Genomic DNA, 15983 nt, shown 5'->3' with positions numbered 1-15983 from the left:
CAATCTAAATAGTGCGTGTATTTGGGGATCAAGGTGTGGAATGAAGTGTTCAATATTTAATGTTCAACTGACAGTTGGGGAATAATATTCCATAGCTCTGTGAGTGGCCCCAAGTAGCCCAACTAATCTGAAATTATTGCATGATTTACTTTTTAGTTTCAAGCCTCTGTCAGGCAGCAATATTTGAGTTGCAGTTGCCTCAATGCTGGAGTCTGTGATGACCTCTAGAGGACTTTTTTGAAATGTACAAAAAAAGTCACATACGGCAACGACAGAGGGTTATTTTTCAATGACATCACCAAAAGGCAGATAAAAAAGGTGCAGAGCAGTAGAAGTATCATATTTCTTTAATCTTTATGTAACCAGGCAGACCCTTGAGATTGACAAGTCTCAATGGAGAGAGAACTTAAGTGAAAATGGTTGAGAACATCCATCCATTGTCTATACCCACTTATTAATTGCAGGGTCGTGGAAAGGTTGCAGTTGACCTTCAGTGGTCAGTGGGTAAAAGCCAGGTTACATCCTGGACAAGTTTTCAGTTTACCAGAAGGCAACCCAGAGACTGAAGACAAATAATGAGATTGATTAAACCACCCGCATGGCTTTGGATAGAAGGAGGAAATAAGAGTACACCCAGAGTTCAGACCCAAGACCTTCTTGCTGTGAGGCAACGGTGCTAAGAAACTCTGAACATACCAGTATTTCCCTACAGATAACAAACCAAAATTAATTATGATTAATGAGTAGATGTTACAAAGGAAAATAATTTCATAAACAATCCAAAGAATAATCAAGTGACACTCTCATCTGCTACAATCAACCAGAGTTTAATGGATGAAACATGTGATTAAATACACTGATGATTAAAAATCCGCCCAATACAGAGTCCCAGACTGGATATGTGTGAAGGTAACACTGCAGCTATTTGTGTAAATAGGCCTGTTTGTTTCAGGAAAGTAGTGTAGACTTAAAAAAAAGGCATGCCAAGGTAAACAATATTTTCACCAGTCAAATGTAGAGGGAATCTTGCAAAAGTTCTGTATATACACAAACCCCGGCAGCTTGAGAAACTCAAAACCTTTTCTTTTTGTTAGCAAGACAAATCAGCACAAAACCTTAGTGTTGTACAGTAATGTGTGCAGTACATTTGGTTTATTGTACTAGTTAATCATCCACTTTAAAGATCAGTTAATTACCTCAGAAATGCATTCATTAAGAACTATTTTCTTGCAGTAATGTAGCTTTTTTCATTCATTTGTTCAATCCTTATGTTATCTTTGTGGAAACTGGATACAGGATATTTCGCAATTCCTCGCCTTCAATAAGCAATATCTAGAAAATACTTGTGTGCGCTTGTTTATTGGAGGCTTTGAGGGGGCTATTCTCTCATTTACAAAGGTAATAAGCCATGAAAAAGTGGACATTTCCTTTCCTGTTTTGAAGTAAACTAATGCAATCACAACAACTCAGACATTTCAAGAGTGCAATGGTTTTTCTGCATTATTTTAAACTGAATGTACCAAATAACATATCTGGGCCACTACATCACAGATAATGTGGATTTCACTGCCAGTAGAGTATCATGTTGTACATTCATGGCTCAGTATGGTGCCAGTCTTTAAGGAAATGTACACAAACATTTACAGCGTACACGGTTCGCTTAAGTCAGACAAACTTGAATAACATAAAATCAACCTTGGAGAATGCACCACAGATAAGGTCACCTGCTGGCTGGAAACTGGAGCTACACAGACATCTTCCTCATAATGAGCTTCCATTGTTGTCACCGTCTTCTTTCAAACATCCTCATCAAAAGATCCACTGACCACACACTAATTCACATTCAAAATAAAACACATTTAAGCTCAGCAAGGTAAAGTAAAGACTATGTTCAATTTTCATTCCCTTAAGTCAAGGAAAATGTTCATCCATTCCACATAATGTCTTTTTGGCAAAGATACGTTCCACTCTTCCTCCCATTCAACCCCATTCCCCATGGTTTAGTCTTCGGGCCCCTCAGAGCTTTATTCAAAGTGGTGGCAAAGGAGGTCCATCATCGCTGGAGCAGCAGGATAGTAAATGGGAGCAGCAGTGGGAGGTTACAGACGCTGATGTAAACTGTGGCTGCTCCTCCGACTGGGTTCGTCTCTGGTGCGTATGCGTATAGTCCCGGTCTGCTCCGAGCACACTGACCGCTCAAACACATCCCACTTCCTGAGCCGCTGATATCCTCACCTGTGGATTTATCAAGGAAAATATAAATAACTTGCATATATTTTTAAATTAGGTCCATAAAGGAGTCTGTTATTTTTCTGTTTTTTTTACTCTATATAAAATATTGCACGCACAGTTGTTTCAATGTTCGGGCATTGCTATGGCAACCAGATTGTAGCGCACAAAAATGTATGGAATAATGACTGACCATAGTAACCCACTAAACATTTGCTGTGTTTAATTACTGACCTAATTTTAGATCATTCTAAAAATCAAAATAGCAATTGGATTGTGAGGTATAAGCCTGGAAGAATCCAAAGCAAGTGAGGTCAGTGATCAGTATTAGATAAAAACAGCACTAAGGTAGTCTATGATAATACGGGAAGGCTCTGACCAAAACATTACTGTTTGCAATGTTATTAGATATTATCACAGCAAACTCATGGGTCCCCGATTGTGGATTCATGCCTTTTATTACCAGACACAATTTCATCTATGAGCTTGGCGGATAATTATGCACTAGGTAATGCAGTAAGCAAATAAAGGAGTCAAGAGTAGAATAAAATGGCAAGTGCAAGGAATATGAAGCCAGTCGTGGGGAGCTAAACACGGCCTGTTTGGGACAAGGAAAGTTATATACTGAATTGTTTGTGTAATTGTGAATTTCTTAAAAACGTTTTCTCAAAAAATATACAATTACGTTTCTATCCCTTTATTGGTCTCCGTCTAAAAGTTTGCCGTGTTCCCTAGCTGGCTTGTGGTAAAATAATATTTCTTATAGGATTTTTCTGCTGTACCATACTTTTGCTTTTTACATGATAGATTGAACAGTGATCTGTATGATGTTAAAAATCTGGAATATTTTTTTCCATTTTATTTCCTTACTTGTCTAGTCTATTTTTTGGTCTTCATGATGCTATTTTTTTACAGCATCATGACGTTATGTGAATAACCTCTGTGACAGCCACATTTATACTGAGGTCAAAGTTACTAATTAGAATACGTATTTTATTTAAGGGTATCAGAGTAAAGGGGGATGAATACATGTTATACATTTCAGAAAACGTATTAGAAAAAAAATGTTCAAAACCATATGTAATTGTTGTTCTCTTCACCATAATGCCTTGTATTGTGTTAGTCTATCACATAAAGTCCCAATTCAACAGGAATAATCTGTTTCATTTATTTGGAGCAGCTGAAAAAACATGGCGGAGGAAACGTCCTAACTTGGAGCAAAACTTGCTTTAAATTTAGAATGAAGGCTGTTTGTTCCAAGGTAACACATTCACCCTTTTTATCTTCATGCAAATCTACAGAAATTACTTTAATACGGATCTTGATAGCATTAATGTTACAGACTGGACCTGTACTAAAGATTTTTAGAGGGAAAATATTTCTCACAAATAACAAAAATGAGCAACTTTTGTTTAACGTAATGAATCAGACTACTGTCTATTCTTATGCTGTGTATAAATGTAGAAAATGTGATACGGGGCTTACTTGCATCCTGAAAATCCACATCATTGCCTTCCAGTGCATCTTTTAGCCTGTTGCTCATTATTTTGAGTTGCATTATCTGCTGCCGAATTTTCATGATTGGCTTTGTGATGTCAAGATCGACTTCTGGGTTGTTGATCTGATTTGCCAAACCGTCACCCATCACCCCGGGAAGGTACCTGATTCGAGCAGAGAACACCATTTTCACATCAGTAATAAATTACAGGCAAACAATTGACTACAATAATATTGGAGATGATTATAGATTACTGAAGAGTTGAATGAGAAACTGATGAAGCATTCTACATGTAACATCATACCCTTTAAATCTGGGTTTTGGATATTGTCAAACCAAATCTATCTCTAAACGTTTCCATGACATTTTAGAGTAAATCTGCCTGCTGCAACTGTGTGTGTTATCATTACCTTGCCATAATAACATTTTCTTTGGCTTTTTGTGAATGTAGAACAATCCTACTAAACAGTAATTGCAGGCCAGGTCTGTCATCATGAAAATATATTTACAAGAAACGTGGCTAGTTTGAAATAACTCAAAGAACAATCAGCTAACCAATACTTTTCAGCAGTCATCAGCAGATATGGACTGTTATTGGGGGAGGGCTTTCAAAGTAGACCATATGAAGCATTTCTAACAGAACGTAACATGAAACGCTGGAGCAATTGACCTTAAAAGAAAATCAGTTAAAGTTCTCATGTGATCTTTAAAACAGTTCGTCACACTAATAATTCCCACCCACACAAAATTCATATATTCTTAAGCTGGCACACAAACTCAGTGATTGATCTATATTTCATGGTCACTCTGATTATTCAGACACAGGAAGAAATATTTATAGATGTTTTAGATGCCATACAAGGATAAATCTGATAGTTTGGCTGTAATCCAACCACTTTAAAGACAAGATGTGTTTGGGTGAATAATGCACATATCAACACAGCATCACAGCTCTGCAATCCATTTACCCATGGATTGAGGGAGGTTTAGATGTGCTCGGGGCTGCATGTCTGTGTGGCTTTCAATGCTTCAGTGCTACAAGTCCTAAAAATCTGGATGTGCAAAAAAATGCTTTTCAAAACCCTAGATTACATTTCCACTCAGTATAATTCTATGTTCGTCAGAAGTAACACTGAATGTTGTCTGTTTGTGCACAAGCGTAACAAATTGTTTGTCCAAGAAAATCAATTTCAGCATAGTCTTTTTTTTTTTACCTCTTGATTGGTTTTCTTCTATACAATGTTGGAATGAATATATTTTCTGTCCTGTAGACTGTATTAAAACTTGCAGTGTAAGCTTTGTACTCTGACAACTCTCTTTCTCCGATCTTAAGGACAGAAGATGGAAGATGAATGGAGATCATTTGTAACTGTACAAACCTGGAACCACTGACAAGTTTGTTGCATTTAAGGATTAATTGGATACAGTAAAAGTATAAATGATGTATAAGACCATAAACATGCTCTCAAGACATTCTGCTTTAGATACATTACTGCAATTCTGAAAAGATTATTCAAAGTAAATGCAAATAAAAACTGAAAACAAAAAATACTCCACATAAGATGTACATTTAGGAACCCGAAAAAAGACTCTGGATCAGTTTTATAACATTAATCAGAGGTCATTTATTCACATTATTCTTTTGATTCTATCTCACCTGGCTTTGGTAATGCCGTTCCAGCAATTATCCTGACTGTTGCTCCCAGCTGCCACTTTGCTGCACAGCGCTACAGGGAGCTGGACCCAGTACTGACGCATCTCCCTCAGCTTACTGGAAAGTTCTGACACCTGAGAACAGATATAAAAATCCTAAATTACTTCAAATACCACTTTCTTATCAATTCCAGTTGTTTATCTGTGCAAACAGGTGAACAATGGTTTTGCAGGTAAATTTTCTGTTCAGTTTTAAGATTCATTCAAAGTTAACTACTAATTTTGGCCAAAAGACCCCAATCCAAATCCAAAATTAAAAAACTAAAACTAAAAATGGTTCACCAGACACAAAATTAACCTTCAACGGCTTTCTCAGTCATCAGACCTAAATTCTACAGAAAGACAGGGTTAAAATATAGCAGAGCTCACCTGGATTTCCATTCTGAGTCCAGCCGTTGGGGAGGGTTTGTGTTCCAATGCAGTCAGCGAGCCGCTCTTTTTCTTTTGCTCGTGGGTGGTTGGACTACCCGTTCCTGGTTCACCTGGAGTTCCACATGTTTGGAACACCTGCAAACATTCAGAGACACAGATATAGGTGACATATGGACAAACCTCAAGCTTTCACCATGTTCCTCAAAAATTACACATTCTCAATTCACCGCTGGGCATTTCAGCCCCTCACTTGTATCTTAATATAGCATGTGACAAAACTGGATTATTTCTCCACTGTTTTGTGACAGAGTCCCAAAATGTTTTATTCTTAAGATAGATTGGCATTGAGTATGACTCTCACTAAGCAAGAATCGTTTACTTTAATTCAGTTCATAAAAATGATAGATGTGTCATGTCCATTCAGATGTCTCTGGGCGATGTATTTATCATTTGAAGATACACAAAGCCTCTTCTCTCCTAAGCTTTATTCTTCCTCACAGAAGATTTTAAGAACTGAGTATATCAGCATATCAAATATTTTTATGACATTAATTTCAAGCTCAGTCAGATGGAGAATATGGAGACAATGCAGATAAGTTGTCTGGTAAATAGTAGTAATACAATTGTCCACTAGATGTCGTCAATGTCAAATGTTTCAAACAGTGATCATTCTCCCCATTGTTACATATATAATATCTATTCATACTAAGTTTTTATTCTGATATCATCATCACCAAAGGGCACTAAAGGAAAAGTCTTATACCAAAGGTTACATAGAGGAAGGCAATGATCTTTATAAAATATGTAGAAAAAAACAGCAAAACTAGGATACTTCCTACAGGAGTTATCATAATGTATTATTTAAATTTGTAATATTCAATGAAGGCATTATATCTGGGAATTAATTAAGCAAATAACAAATTATATGAGATAAAATATCTTACTTTAGCTGTAAATGTGTCCATGTTTTCCTGCAGGTAGTGCACAGCTTGATAGATTCGCATAGGGATGGAAGACAGAACCACATCGAGACTAGGTTCTGTGCTGAAACTGGATGCCACTTGGATCATTGTGTCTGAATACAGCAATAAAGACATGAACTTCTGCTTTATGCATGCTGTAGAATCATTTTATGGTTGAACAGAAATCAAAGTTAATCAAAAACTGAAACAAAGATATTAATCTACACATCATATAGATGGGCACCTAAATAGACTAGAATATCATTTATTTTAGAAAATAAAATATAAATATGAAACACTGATTATGATAAAGGTTCATTACACACAGAGTGACATATCCCATGAGTTTATTTTTGTTCATTTTGATAATTATAGCTTGCAGCTAATGAAAACCCAAGAACATTCAAATATTCCATAAATCCAATATAAGAAATGATCTGAAATCCAGAATGCTATCTCATCTTATGGCCTACAAGATCACGGGGAATACTGATGACTAGTAAGACAGTCACTGATTTCCTTCACAAGGAGGGTAAGGCACAAAAGTTAATCGCTAAAGAAGCTGGCCATTCATAGATAGCTTAAGCTGTTCATAGATAGATGTAACCAAGCATAATATTGGATCTAATGCAAATAACTATTATACATAATAATCATTCAAGTCAATAGTTGACTTTAAGGGAAACATGTGGTAGAAAAAAATGCACAGGCAACAGGAATAATCACAGTCTTCAGAGGATACATGCAAGACATGCGAAAGAAGCACTGCCTAAGTACTGATTGGAAATACTTTACTGTACAAATACATACTTTACACTAGGCTGGTATAAAAACAATTTTCTTTATTAGTCTTTTAACATTTTAGTTGTAAGCTATAAGCTTACAACTAAGATTAAATGCTTGAAATATGTCATACCTTATTTCAGGTAGTTTTGTGATTAATTAGATTAACTTTTTTTATGAAATTATTAAAATAAATTGACTTTTTAAAGGTATTTCTACTTGTTAAGATGCTCCTGTACACAATCTTGATAGTTCATAGATATTAAAAAATCTACACCCTTCTTTAGCAGATACGTAATATAATTTGTGTGTTCTCCTCTAATAATAACATCTGTCACTTTGTCTGGCTGGATAAGTTGGGGATCGGCAGATGAGTCTTACCTATGAGCTCCTGCCACACTGGATCCAGGTCAGCTTGGTTGGCCAGGCAGCCCTTCATGACATTTGAGCAGTAGTTTGAGCAGGGTTTGACGGAGGCCAAGCCACGGCAGTGAGGACAGTAAATGAGCTTCATTAAGGCTTTCGTGCACTCCTCAGCAAGAGACACCTGGAATCAGTTTCAGTAGAGAAAGAAGGATGTTTTCTCCACAGTGCCAAAGGAAACCAGTGGAGGGCAGCATTTACACGTTATTGCCTGAACAAGAAATCATTGCCAGCCAAAGCTCTGCCACTACCCTATTAGAAAACGATTAAGGGCAAATCATCTTTATTCAGAAAACAATTTAACCTCAGCCTTCTTGTGAAAAAGAGATTTAACTTTTGCTTTTCAGAGATCTGATCAAGGGACATAAAAAAAAAATAATGGATGCATGAAATGTGTTATAATGTGTATTGACCATTCATAAAAGTTTCTGTGCCACTACCTTTTCTAAATTTAATCCTGTGAACTGACTCCCATGATCCAAAAAGAGGTCTGTGTTTCATTTGGCAAATGATGCATTATGCCGTGAGGTCATGAGGTTTGAGTTATATTAGGAGTCTGCAGTCACAAACACATGCAAGCATGTAGACTGGATGTGCCCTGTGATACATTATAAAGCTTCAGCAAGTTCCAAGAATGTGTGCCATTCTTTTCATGAAGATCCTCAGATAAATAAATCATTCAAACTCTAAAAATATAAACTGATATTTTGCAATGCACGGTCCTTCACAAAAAGGGCAGGGACAGTTAACTCATAAGCAGGAATGCAAGCAGAGAATTAGTATTTTTTTATATTTCTTATCTGCTGACAGCAAAACGAATTGCCCCCTGGCAATGATAAAGTTTATCTTAAATAATATTAAAAAGTTGCTACTTATTAGTAAAGAAAACAACATGTAAGAACCTATTCATGAGATAAAGGCCTGATTATAGACATTGCTTTTTGAAGAGGAACATAAAAGAATACAAGCATGTGAGTTTGAGGGAAATCTCCACTAAAACTCCTTGCACCAATAATGTGACATCAATCTTGTCAACCCTGCAAGAGAGAGCTTTGTTCTGATGGCAGTGTGACAGTTTGTTTTTGATGATCTTTGAGTTTCCCATCTGCAGGGTGGAGGATTTCTTCTCACAGTTAGGGTGTGACAACCATGCAGCCACCACATCTGCTTTCCTGGGAATCAGCCCAGCAGACATTAGACACACTCTCACACAAACAGCCATATTATCAATAGTTCAGTTGGCATCTTGTTCTAGCATAGTTACCAGAATGACAACCATAACTGCTTGCTTAAGCCTGGAAATCATTACTTTATGACATAGGGTTTCCATGTTTTTTTCTCAAAAGGATGATTAGAGGTTCTAACAGTTAGTCTGTGTGCAGACGGAAACACAAGTGCAAAAAGCTCACCTGTGAGACCTTCTTGACTACATCTGCGCTGACTAACAGTCCCTGGACGAACGACCTGGCAGTGACAAAAGACCGGATCACCTTTGTTTTCATATCCCGAGGAATGTCTCCGAATGGCCGAAGCGTCTCCTGCTGCTTAGCAACACATTCGAAGTAATCCTCTGACAGGGTAACCTGTCCGACAGAGATAACAGCCGCAAACACAGTGCAGAACAGTTATGTTCCTTTCTTAAAATTTAAAATGACATTTCAGATGTCATTTTCCTATTTTAACCAAATTCTGGTATAACATTCACGCAGATTCAAAATTATGGATCCAATCTCTGGTCCAGATTGCAATTTCCCTTTCTGTTTTCAATTTCCAATTCATTTCATGTCGCCTAATGTCTGCATTCATTTCATTTCAATTCAGTTTGCTTTAATTTAACTCATTTAATTTCGGTATACATTTATCAGCACTTGCTTCACAACTTCAAACTCAGGCAAAACTGAAGCAGAAGAAGCGTATTTAGAATGAGGCTTTGATTTTCCACCCACTTACATCTGTGGGAGCAGATGCTTTAAATGTTCGCTCCAACAGCCGGGACCAAAAGTCGGACAGGTTCTCGTCTAGGTTGAGAGCGGAGCCCCGATAGTACTGACGCAGGTCAGTGTAGAGCTCTGCAAACAGACGGGTGTTCTGGGAGTACAGGGGGCCGAGGGAAGACAGCACCTCCTGCAGCGAGCGTTCAGACCGCCCATGTAGCTCTGTGAAATAGACTAGAAAGAGACAGCAGAGGAAGGAATTAAGACATCTTTGGGAGAGTCATGGTTGACATATCATGTCCTTGTAAAGCCCAACATTTACCTTGATAATCAAAAAACCTTTTTGTAAAGGTTCCTTTAAAAACTCCACTTCTGCCGGATGGATAAAACGTGACAGAGAGGTGAAACAGAAAGAATTAGGGAATCAGATAGCTGTCTCTGCAGCCTAATGGCTTCACACTCAGCTTCAAAGGCTGTGGACCACTGCCAGGCTGCTGTAACCACAACCAGATGGACAACCACATTACTGCAAGTACTGTGGCCTTATGCCTTAGACTAACAATAATGTCTTCCTCTGACATTATCATCCTGTTGCCCAGTATCTGTCTTTATTTCTGTGTTTTGACTCACTGTTTGCTCTTAGAACCGATAATGTGTTCTCACTTGCTGTGCTTGTCTGTTTTCATGTTGGTATTGGTGGCACTTCTCAGTATCCGTTCTCTCTACATCGCCCTCTGTCTCTGACATTCAATGATCTGCAGGCTCGGCTCCTTGGTGGGTCAACAGCTCATTAGCTGAACTAGCAGCTGCCTTAAGGGACAACCCTTTTTTCTGTTGTGTGCATGTGTGTGTTTGTGCGTGTGTGTATCCCTAAAGATCAGTGGATCGGCTTATCGCATTTCATTGTGTCTGGCTGACTCCGCTCTCATTATAGCACCCAGGCAGTGGTCTTCTTGTCACACAGAACACACGAACCTGCATTCATTGACACACACACAGATTCACTGCCGTTATTGAAGCTGCAGTATTGACCGCTAAGCACAGCCAAACACGACTTTGCAAATACACAACATACAAATGTCATGGTCCTCTGGGTGCGCTTCTGAAGGTTTGTTATTGAGCTCTGGCTGTAATGAGGGTCTTGTATGCACTCACACACCAACACCATACTTACTGTCAAAGCTCCTGTGGAGAGAGTTAAAAGAAGCCTGCAGGGACCTGCCGGCCTCTCTGATCAGTCCCTCTGTCTCTTGGGCGCTCAGACTGGCCAGGTTTTCCTCCATGGTGCTGGTGCAGCAAGTCGGACCCTGAGGACACATCCTCAGATGTTCACCTTTAAAAAAGAGGAAGACTCGTTCACTTCATCGAACTGCATAAATTTATATGAGCCGATCAGTAAATATGTCATTTGTTTAACAGTTACTACAATTTACATCCAATTTGCACCTCAATACACACCTTAAAATAAGGCAAATTAACAGCTAGTCAATAAATAGAGCAACCTCCACACTCACACCCTTTCTTATGTTGTGCAAAAAGCTTGAAACTTTATCTCTTGTTTTTGTTGTAGCATACACTCACCGGCCACTTTATCAGGTAGACCTTGCTAGTACTGGGTTGGACCCCCTTTTGCCTTCAGAACTGCCTTAATCCTTCGTCATGTTCAAGAAACCATCTGAGATGATTCGTGCTTTATGACATGGTGCGTTATCCTGCTGGAAGTAACCATCAGAAGATGGGTACACTGTGGTCATAAAGGGATGGACATGGCCAGCAACAATACTCAGGTAGGTTGTGGCGTTGACACGATGCTCAGTTGGTACTAAGGGGCCCAAAGTGTGCCAAGAAAATATCCCCCACACCATTACACCACCACAACCAGCCTGTACTGTTGATACAGTGCAGGATGGATCCATGCTTTCATGTTGTTGACACCAAATTTTGACCCTACCATCTGAATGTTGCAGCAGAAATCGAGACTCATCAGACCAGGCAACGTTTTTCCAATCTACTATTGTCTAATTTTGGTGAACCTGTGCAAATTGTAGCCTCAGTTTCCTGTTCTTAGCTGACAGGAGTGGCACCCGGTGTGGTCTTCTGCTGCTGTAACCCATCCACCTCAAGGTTCGACGTGTTGTGCGTTCAGAGACGCTCTTCTGCATGCCTTGGTTGTAACGAGTGGTTATTTGAGTTACTGTTGCCTTTCTATCAGCTCGAACCAGTCTGGCCATTCTCCTCTGACCTCTGGCATCAACAAGGTATTTGCGTCCACAGAACTGCCGCTCACTGGATATTTTCTCTTTTTCGGACCATTCTCTGTAAACCCTAGAGATGGTAGTGCGTGAAAATCCCAGAAGATCAACAGTTTCTGAAATACTCAGACCAGCCCGTCTGGCACCAACAACCATGCCACGTTCAAAGTCACTTAAATCACCTTTCTTCCCCATTCTGATGCTCCCTTTGAGCTGCAGCCGATTGTCTTGACCATGTCTATATGCTTAAATGTATTGAGTTGCTGCCATGTGATCGACTGATTAGAAATTTGCGTTAACGAGCAGCTGGACAGGTGTACCTAATAAAGTGGCCAGTGAGTGTATTTTAACATAAGAAAAATCCCAGTTTAACCCCTTGATGCTTAATGGTTAATTAACAGTTACATTAATGAAATGTGTATTCGCTGTCAAGCAGACCTTTGAGTAGAGACTGATGTTGGAATGCAGCACATATAATAGTTGTATTGTATTCCATTCAAGATGGCGCCGCAGATGGTCGCCTCGGCGTGTTGGTGCACATTGTTTTGTTTTGTTTTGTGCTTTAAAACGGTCTTCTGTGATGGTACCCGGAGCTTCTCTTACCAGAGAAGAACTCATGAACATCAGGGCTACTACACCAGAGGAGTTATTTCCCACTTTTCTGCCTACTGCTCTGGAATTTTTGGACATTCTGGTTAAAGGTGCGCTCACCTTTGTTCACATGGTGAAACGCCGGAAGAGAGGGAAACGGGCTGGGGTGCTGGTACGTCTTCGCCAGCGTGGACTACGAACACCGTTACCTGGAATATTTCTCTCTAACGTGCGCTCACTTCCCAACAAAATTGAGGAACTACAACTGTTGTTGGGGAAAAACAGGGACTTTTATTCATCTGCAGTTTTGTGCTTCACGGAGACGTGGCTGTGTGGATTAATACCGGACTCTGCGCTGCAGCTGGCAGGATTCCAGCTCTACAGAGCGGACAGAGACACGGAACTCTCCGGCAAAGAGAAAGGTGGAGGAATCTGTTTCTACCTCAACAGTGGTTGGTGCAACGATGTGACAGTGATTCAGCAGCACTGTTCTCCAGACCTGGAAGCCTTCATCATAAACTGTAAGCCTTTCTATTCCCCCCGTGAGTTCGCTTCGTTCATCCTGGTCGGTGTTTACATCCCGCCGCAAGCTAACGTGCAGGTCGCACAGCGCATGCTCGCCGACCAGATACTGAGTGTGGAGCGGACCAACTTGGACTCCTTAGTAATCGTCGTTGGCGACTTTAACAAAGGTAATCTCACCCACGAACTCCCCAAATATAGACAGTTTATAAAATGTCTGACCAGAGAGGACAACATTCTGGATCACTGTTACACCACCATCAGAGACGCTTATCACGCCTTCCCACGTGCTGCACTGGGCCAATCCGACCACATCATGGTCCACCTGATTCCTGCATACAGGCAGAAACTAAAGCTCTGCAAACCTGTTGTGAGGACGACAAGGAAGTGGAGCAGTGAGGCTGTGGAGAATCTCCAGGCGTGTTTAGGCTGTACAGACTGGGATGTGTTCAGGACTACTACCAACAGTCTGGACGAGTACACAGAGGCTGTGACTTCCTACATCAGCTTCTGTGAGGACAGCTGTGTACCATCATGCACCAGGGTGAGTTACAACAACGACAAACCCTGGTTCACAGCTAAACTCAGAAGGTTAAGACTGGATAAGGGAGAGGCCTTCGGGAGTGGGGACAAAGACATATACAGAAAGGCTAAGTACAAGTTTGGCAAGGCAGTGAAAGAGGCCAAACGACTGTACTCTGAGAAGCTCCAAAACCAGTTCTCAGCCAACGACTCTGCGTCTGTCTGGAAAGGGCTCAAGCAAATCACCAACTACAAGCCGAAAGCCCCCCACTCCATCAACGACCGACGCCTCGCCAACGACCTGAACGAGTTCTACTGCCACTTTGAAAGACAAAGGGACAGTCCTGCAACCATCCCCCACGACGCCCCCCAACAGCTGCAGCCACAATCCCCCACCTCCCCAACCTCAAGAGGGGCCTTGGCACCTCCAACCCCCACCCTGAAGTTCCCCCCCACCAGCCCCCTACCCACGCCGGGGACGGCTCTTTCCATCCAGGAGAGGGACGTCAACAAACTCTTCAGGAGACAGAACTCCCGGAAAGCTGCTGGTCCGGATTCTGTCTCACCAGCCAGCCTGAAGCACTGCGCTGATCAGCTGTCTCCAGTCTTCACAGACATTTTTAACACCTCACTGGAGAAATGTCATGTGCCAGCCTGCTTCAAGTCCTCCACCATCGTCCCTGTTCCCAAGAAGCCAAGGACCACAGGGCTTAATGACTTCAGACCCGTCGCCCTGACCTCTGTGGTGATGAAGTCCTTTGAGCGCCTTGTGCTCTCACACCTAAAAGACATCACCGACCCCCTCCTGGACCCCCTGCAGTTTGCCTACAGAGCCAACAGATCTGTAGATGATGCAGTCAACCTAGCCCTTCACTTCATCCTCCGGCACCTGGACTCCACAGGAACCTACGCCAGGATCCTGTTTGTGGATTTCAGCTATGCCTTCAACACCATCGTCCCAGTTCTGCTACAGGAGAAGCTCTCCCAGCTGAGTGTGCCCGACTCCACCTGCAGGTGGATCACTGACTTCCTGTCTGACAGGAAGCAGCGCGTGAGGCTGGGGAAGCACGTCTCTGACTCCCTGACCATCAGTGCCGGTTCCCCCCAAGGCTGTGTTCTCTCTCCTCTGCTCTTCTCCCTGTACACCAACAGCTGCACCTCCAGTCACCAGTCTGTCAAGCTTCTGAAGTTTGCGGACGACACCACCCTGATCGGACTCATCTCTGATGGTGACGAGTCCGCGTACAGATGGGAGGTGGACCATCTGTTGGACTGGTGCAGCCAGAACAACCTTGAGCTCAACACTCTAAAGACAGTGGAGATGGTTGTGGACTTCAGGCAGAACCCAGCCCCACCTGCCCCCATCACCCTCTGTGACTCCACAATTGACACTGTGGAATCTTCCCACTTCCTGGGAACCATCATCTCCCAGGATCTCAAGTGGGAGCCAAACATCAGCTCCCTCATCAAGAAAGCCCAGCAGAGGATGTTCTTCCTGCGGCAGCTGAAGAAATTCAACCTGCCAAAGACTATGATGGTGCACTTCTACACAGCCATCATTGAGTCCATCCTCACCTCCTCCATCACCATCTGGTATGCCGCTGCTACAGCCAAGGATAAGGGCAGGCTGCAGCGTGTCATTCGGTCTGCTGAGAAGGTGATTGGCTGCAGTCTACTGTCGCTCCAGGAACTGTACACCTCCAGGACCCTGAAGGGGCAGGGAAGATTCTGGCTGATCCCTCCCACCACACATCACAGACTCTTGGAGAGTCTCCCCTCTGGCAGGAGGCTGCGGTCCATCCGGACCAAAACCTCACGCCACAAGAACAGTTTTTTCCCATCTGCCACCAGCCTGGTTAACAAAGCCCGGAAACCACCCTGACACTCTCCCTTTCCCCCACACACCCCCCTTTTTTGCTGACAGGACACCTGTAACCTGTAACTCTATGCGTTACATTAACGCTCAGCATGGACTCCTGCTTACTTGCACTGCCATACTTGCACAATGATCACCTGCACTGTTGTATTGCTCTTGCATCTTATACTGCTCTATATTTACTCTCACTCACTTAAAACTGTGCACATATATTCATATTATATTGTAGATATGTTTATACTGTTTAATTTGAATACTGTATTGCACTGACTACGCCAAAACAAATTCCTTGTATGTCCAAAAACG

The 15983-nt window shown here is 41.5% G+C and overlaps 1 protein-coding gene across 1 annotated transcript in view; it reads right to left on the bottom strand.

Annotated features, from left to right (window-relative positions):
• Positions 1–806: 806 nt before the first annotated feature.
• LOC124874538 (glypican-1-like) overlaps positions 807–15983 on the bottom strand; it is a 57141-nt gene continuing 41964 nt past the window's right edge. The window contains exons 2-10 of the mRNA XM_047375935.1: positions 11089–11247; positions 9931–10148; positions 9390–9563; positions 7939–8104; positions 6757–6887; positions 5810–5947; positions 5385–5515; positions 3715–3890; positions 807–2235 (exon numbers count right to left, since the gene is read on the bottom strand). Of these exons, the coding sequence (XP_047231891.1) occupies positions 2054–2235; positions 3715–3890; positions 5385–5515; positions 5810–5947; positions 6757–6887; positions 7939–8104; positions 9390–9563; positions 9931–10148; positions 11089–11247 (1475 nt within the window). The 3' untranslated portion in view covers positions 807–2053. The remainder of the gene's footprint in view (positions 2236–3714; positions 3891–5384; positions 5516–5809; positions 5948–6756; positions 6888–7938; positions 8105–9389; positions 9564–9930; positions 10149–11088; positions 11248–15983) is intronic.

Source organism: Girardinichthys multiradiatus, chromosome 9 (genome assembly GCF_021462225.1).
Source record: "Girardinichthys multiradiatus isolate DD_20200921_A chromosome 9, DD_fGirMul_XY1, whole genome shotgun sequence".
Taxonomy (NCBI): Eukaryota; Metazoa; Chordata; class Actinopteri; order Cyprinodontiformes; family Goodeidae; genus Girardinichthys; species Girardinichthys multiradiatus.
This window is presented reverse-complemented; position numbering and strand designations above follow the sequence as displayed.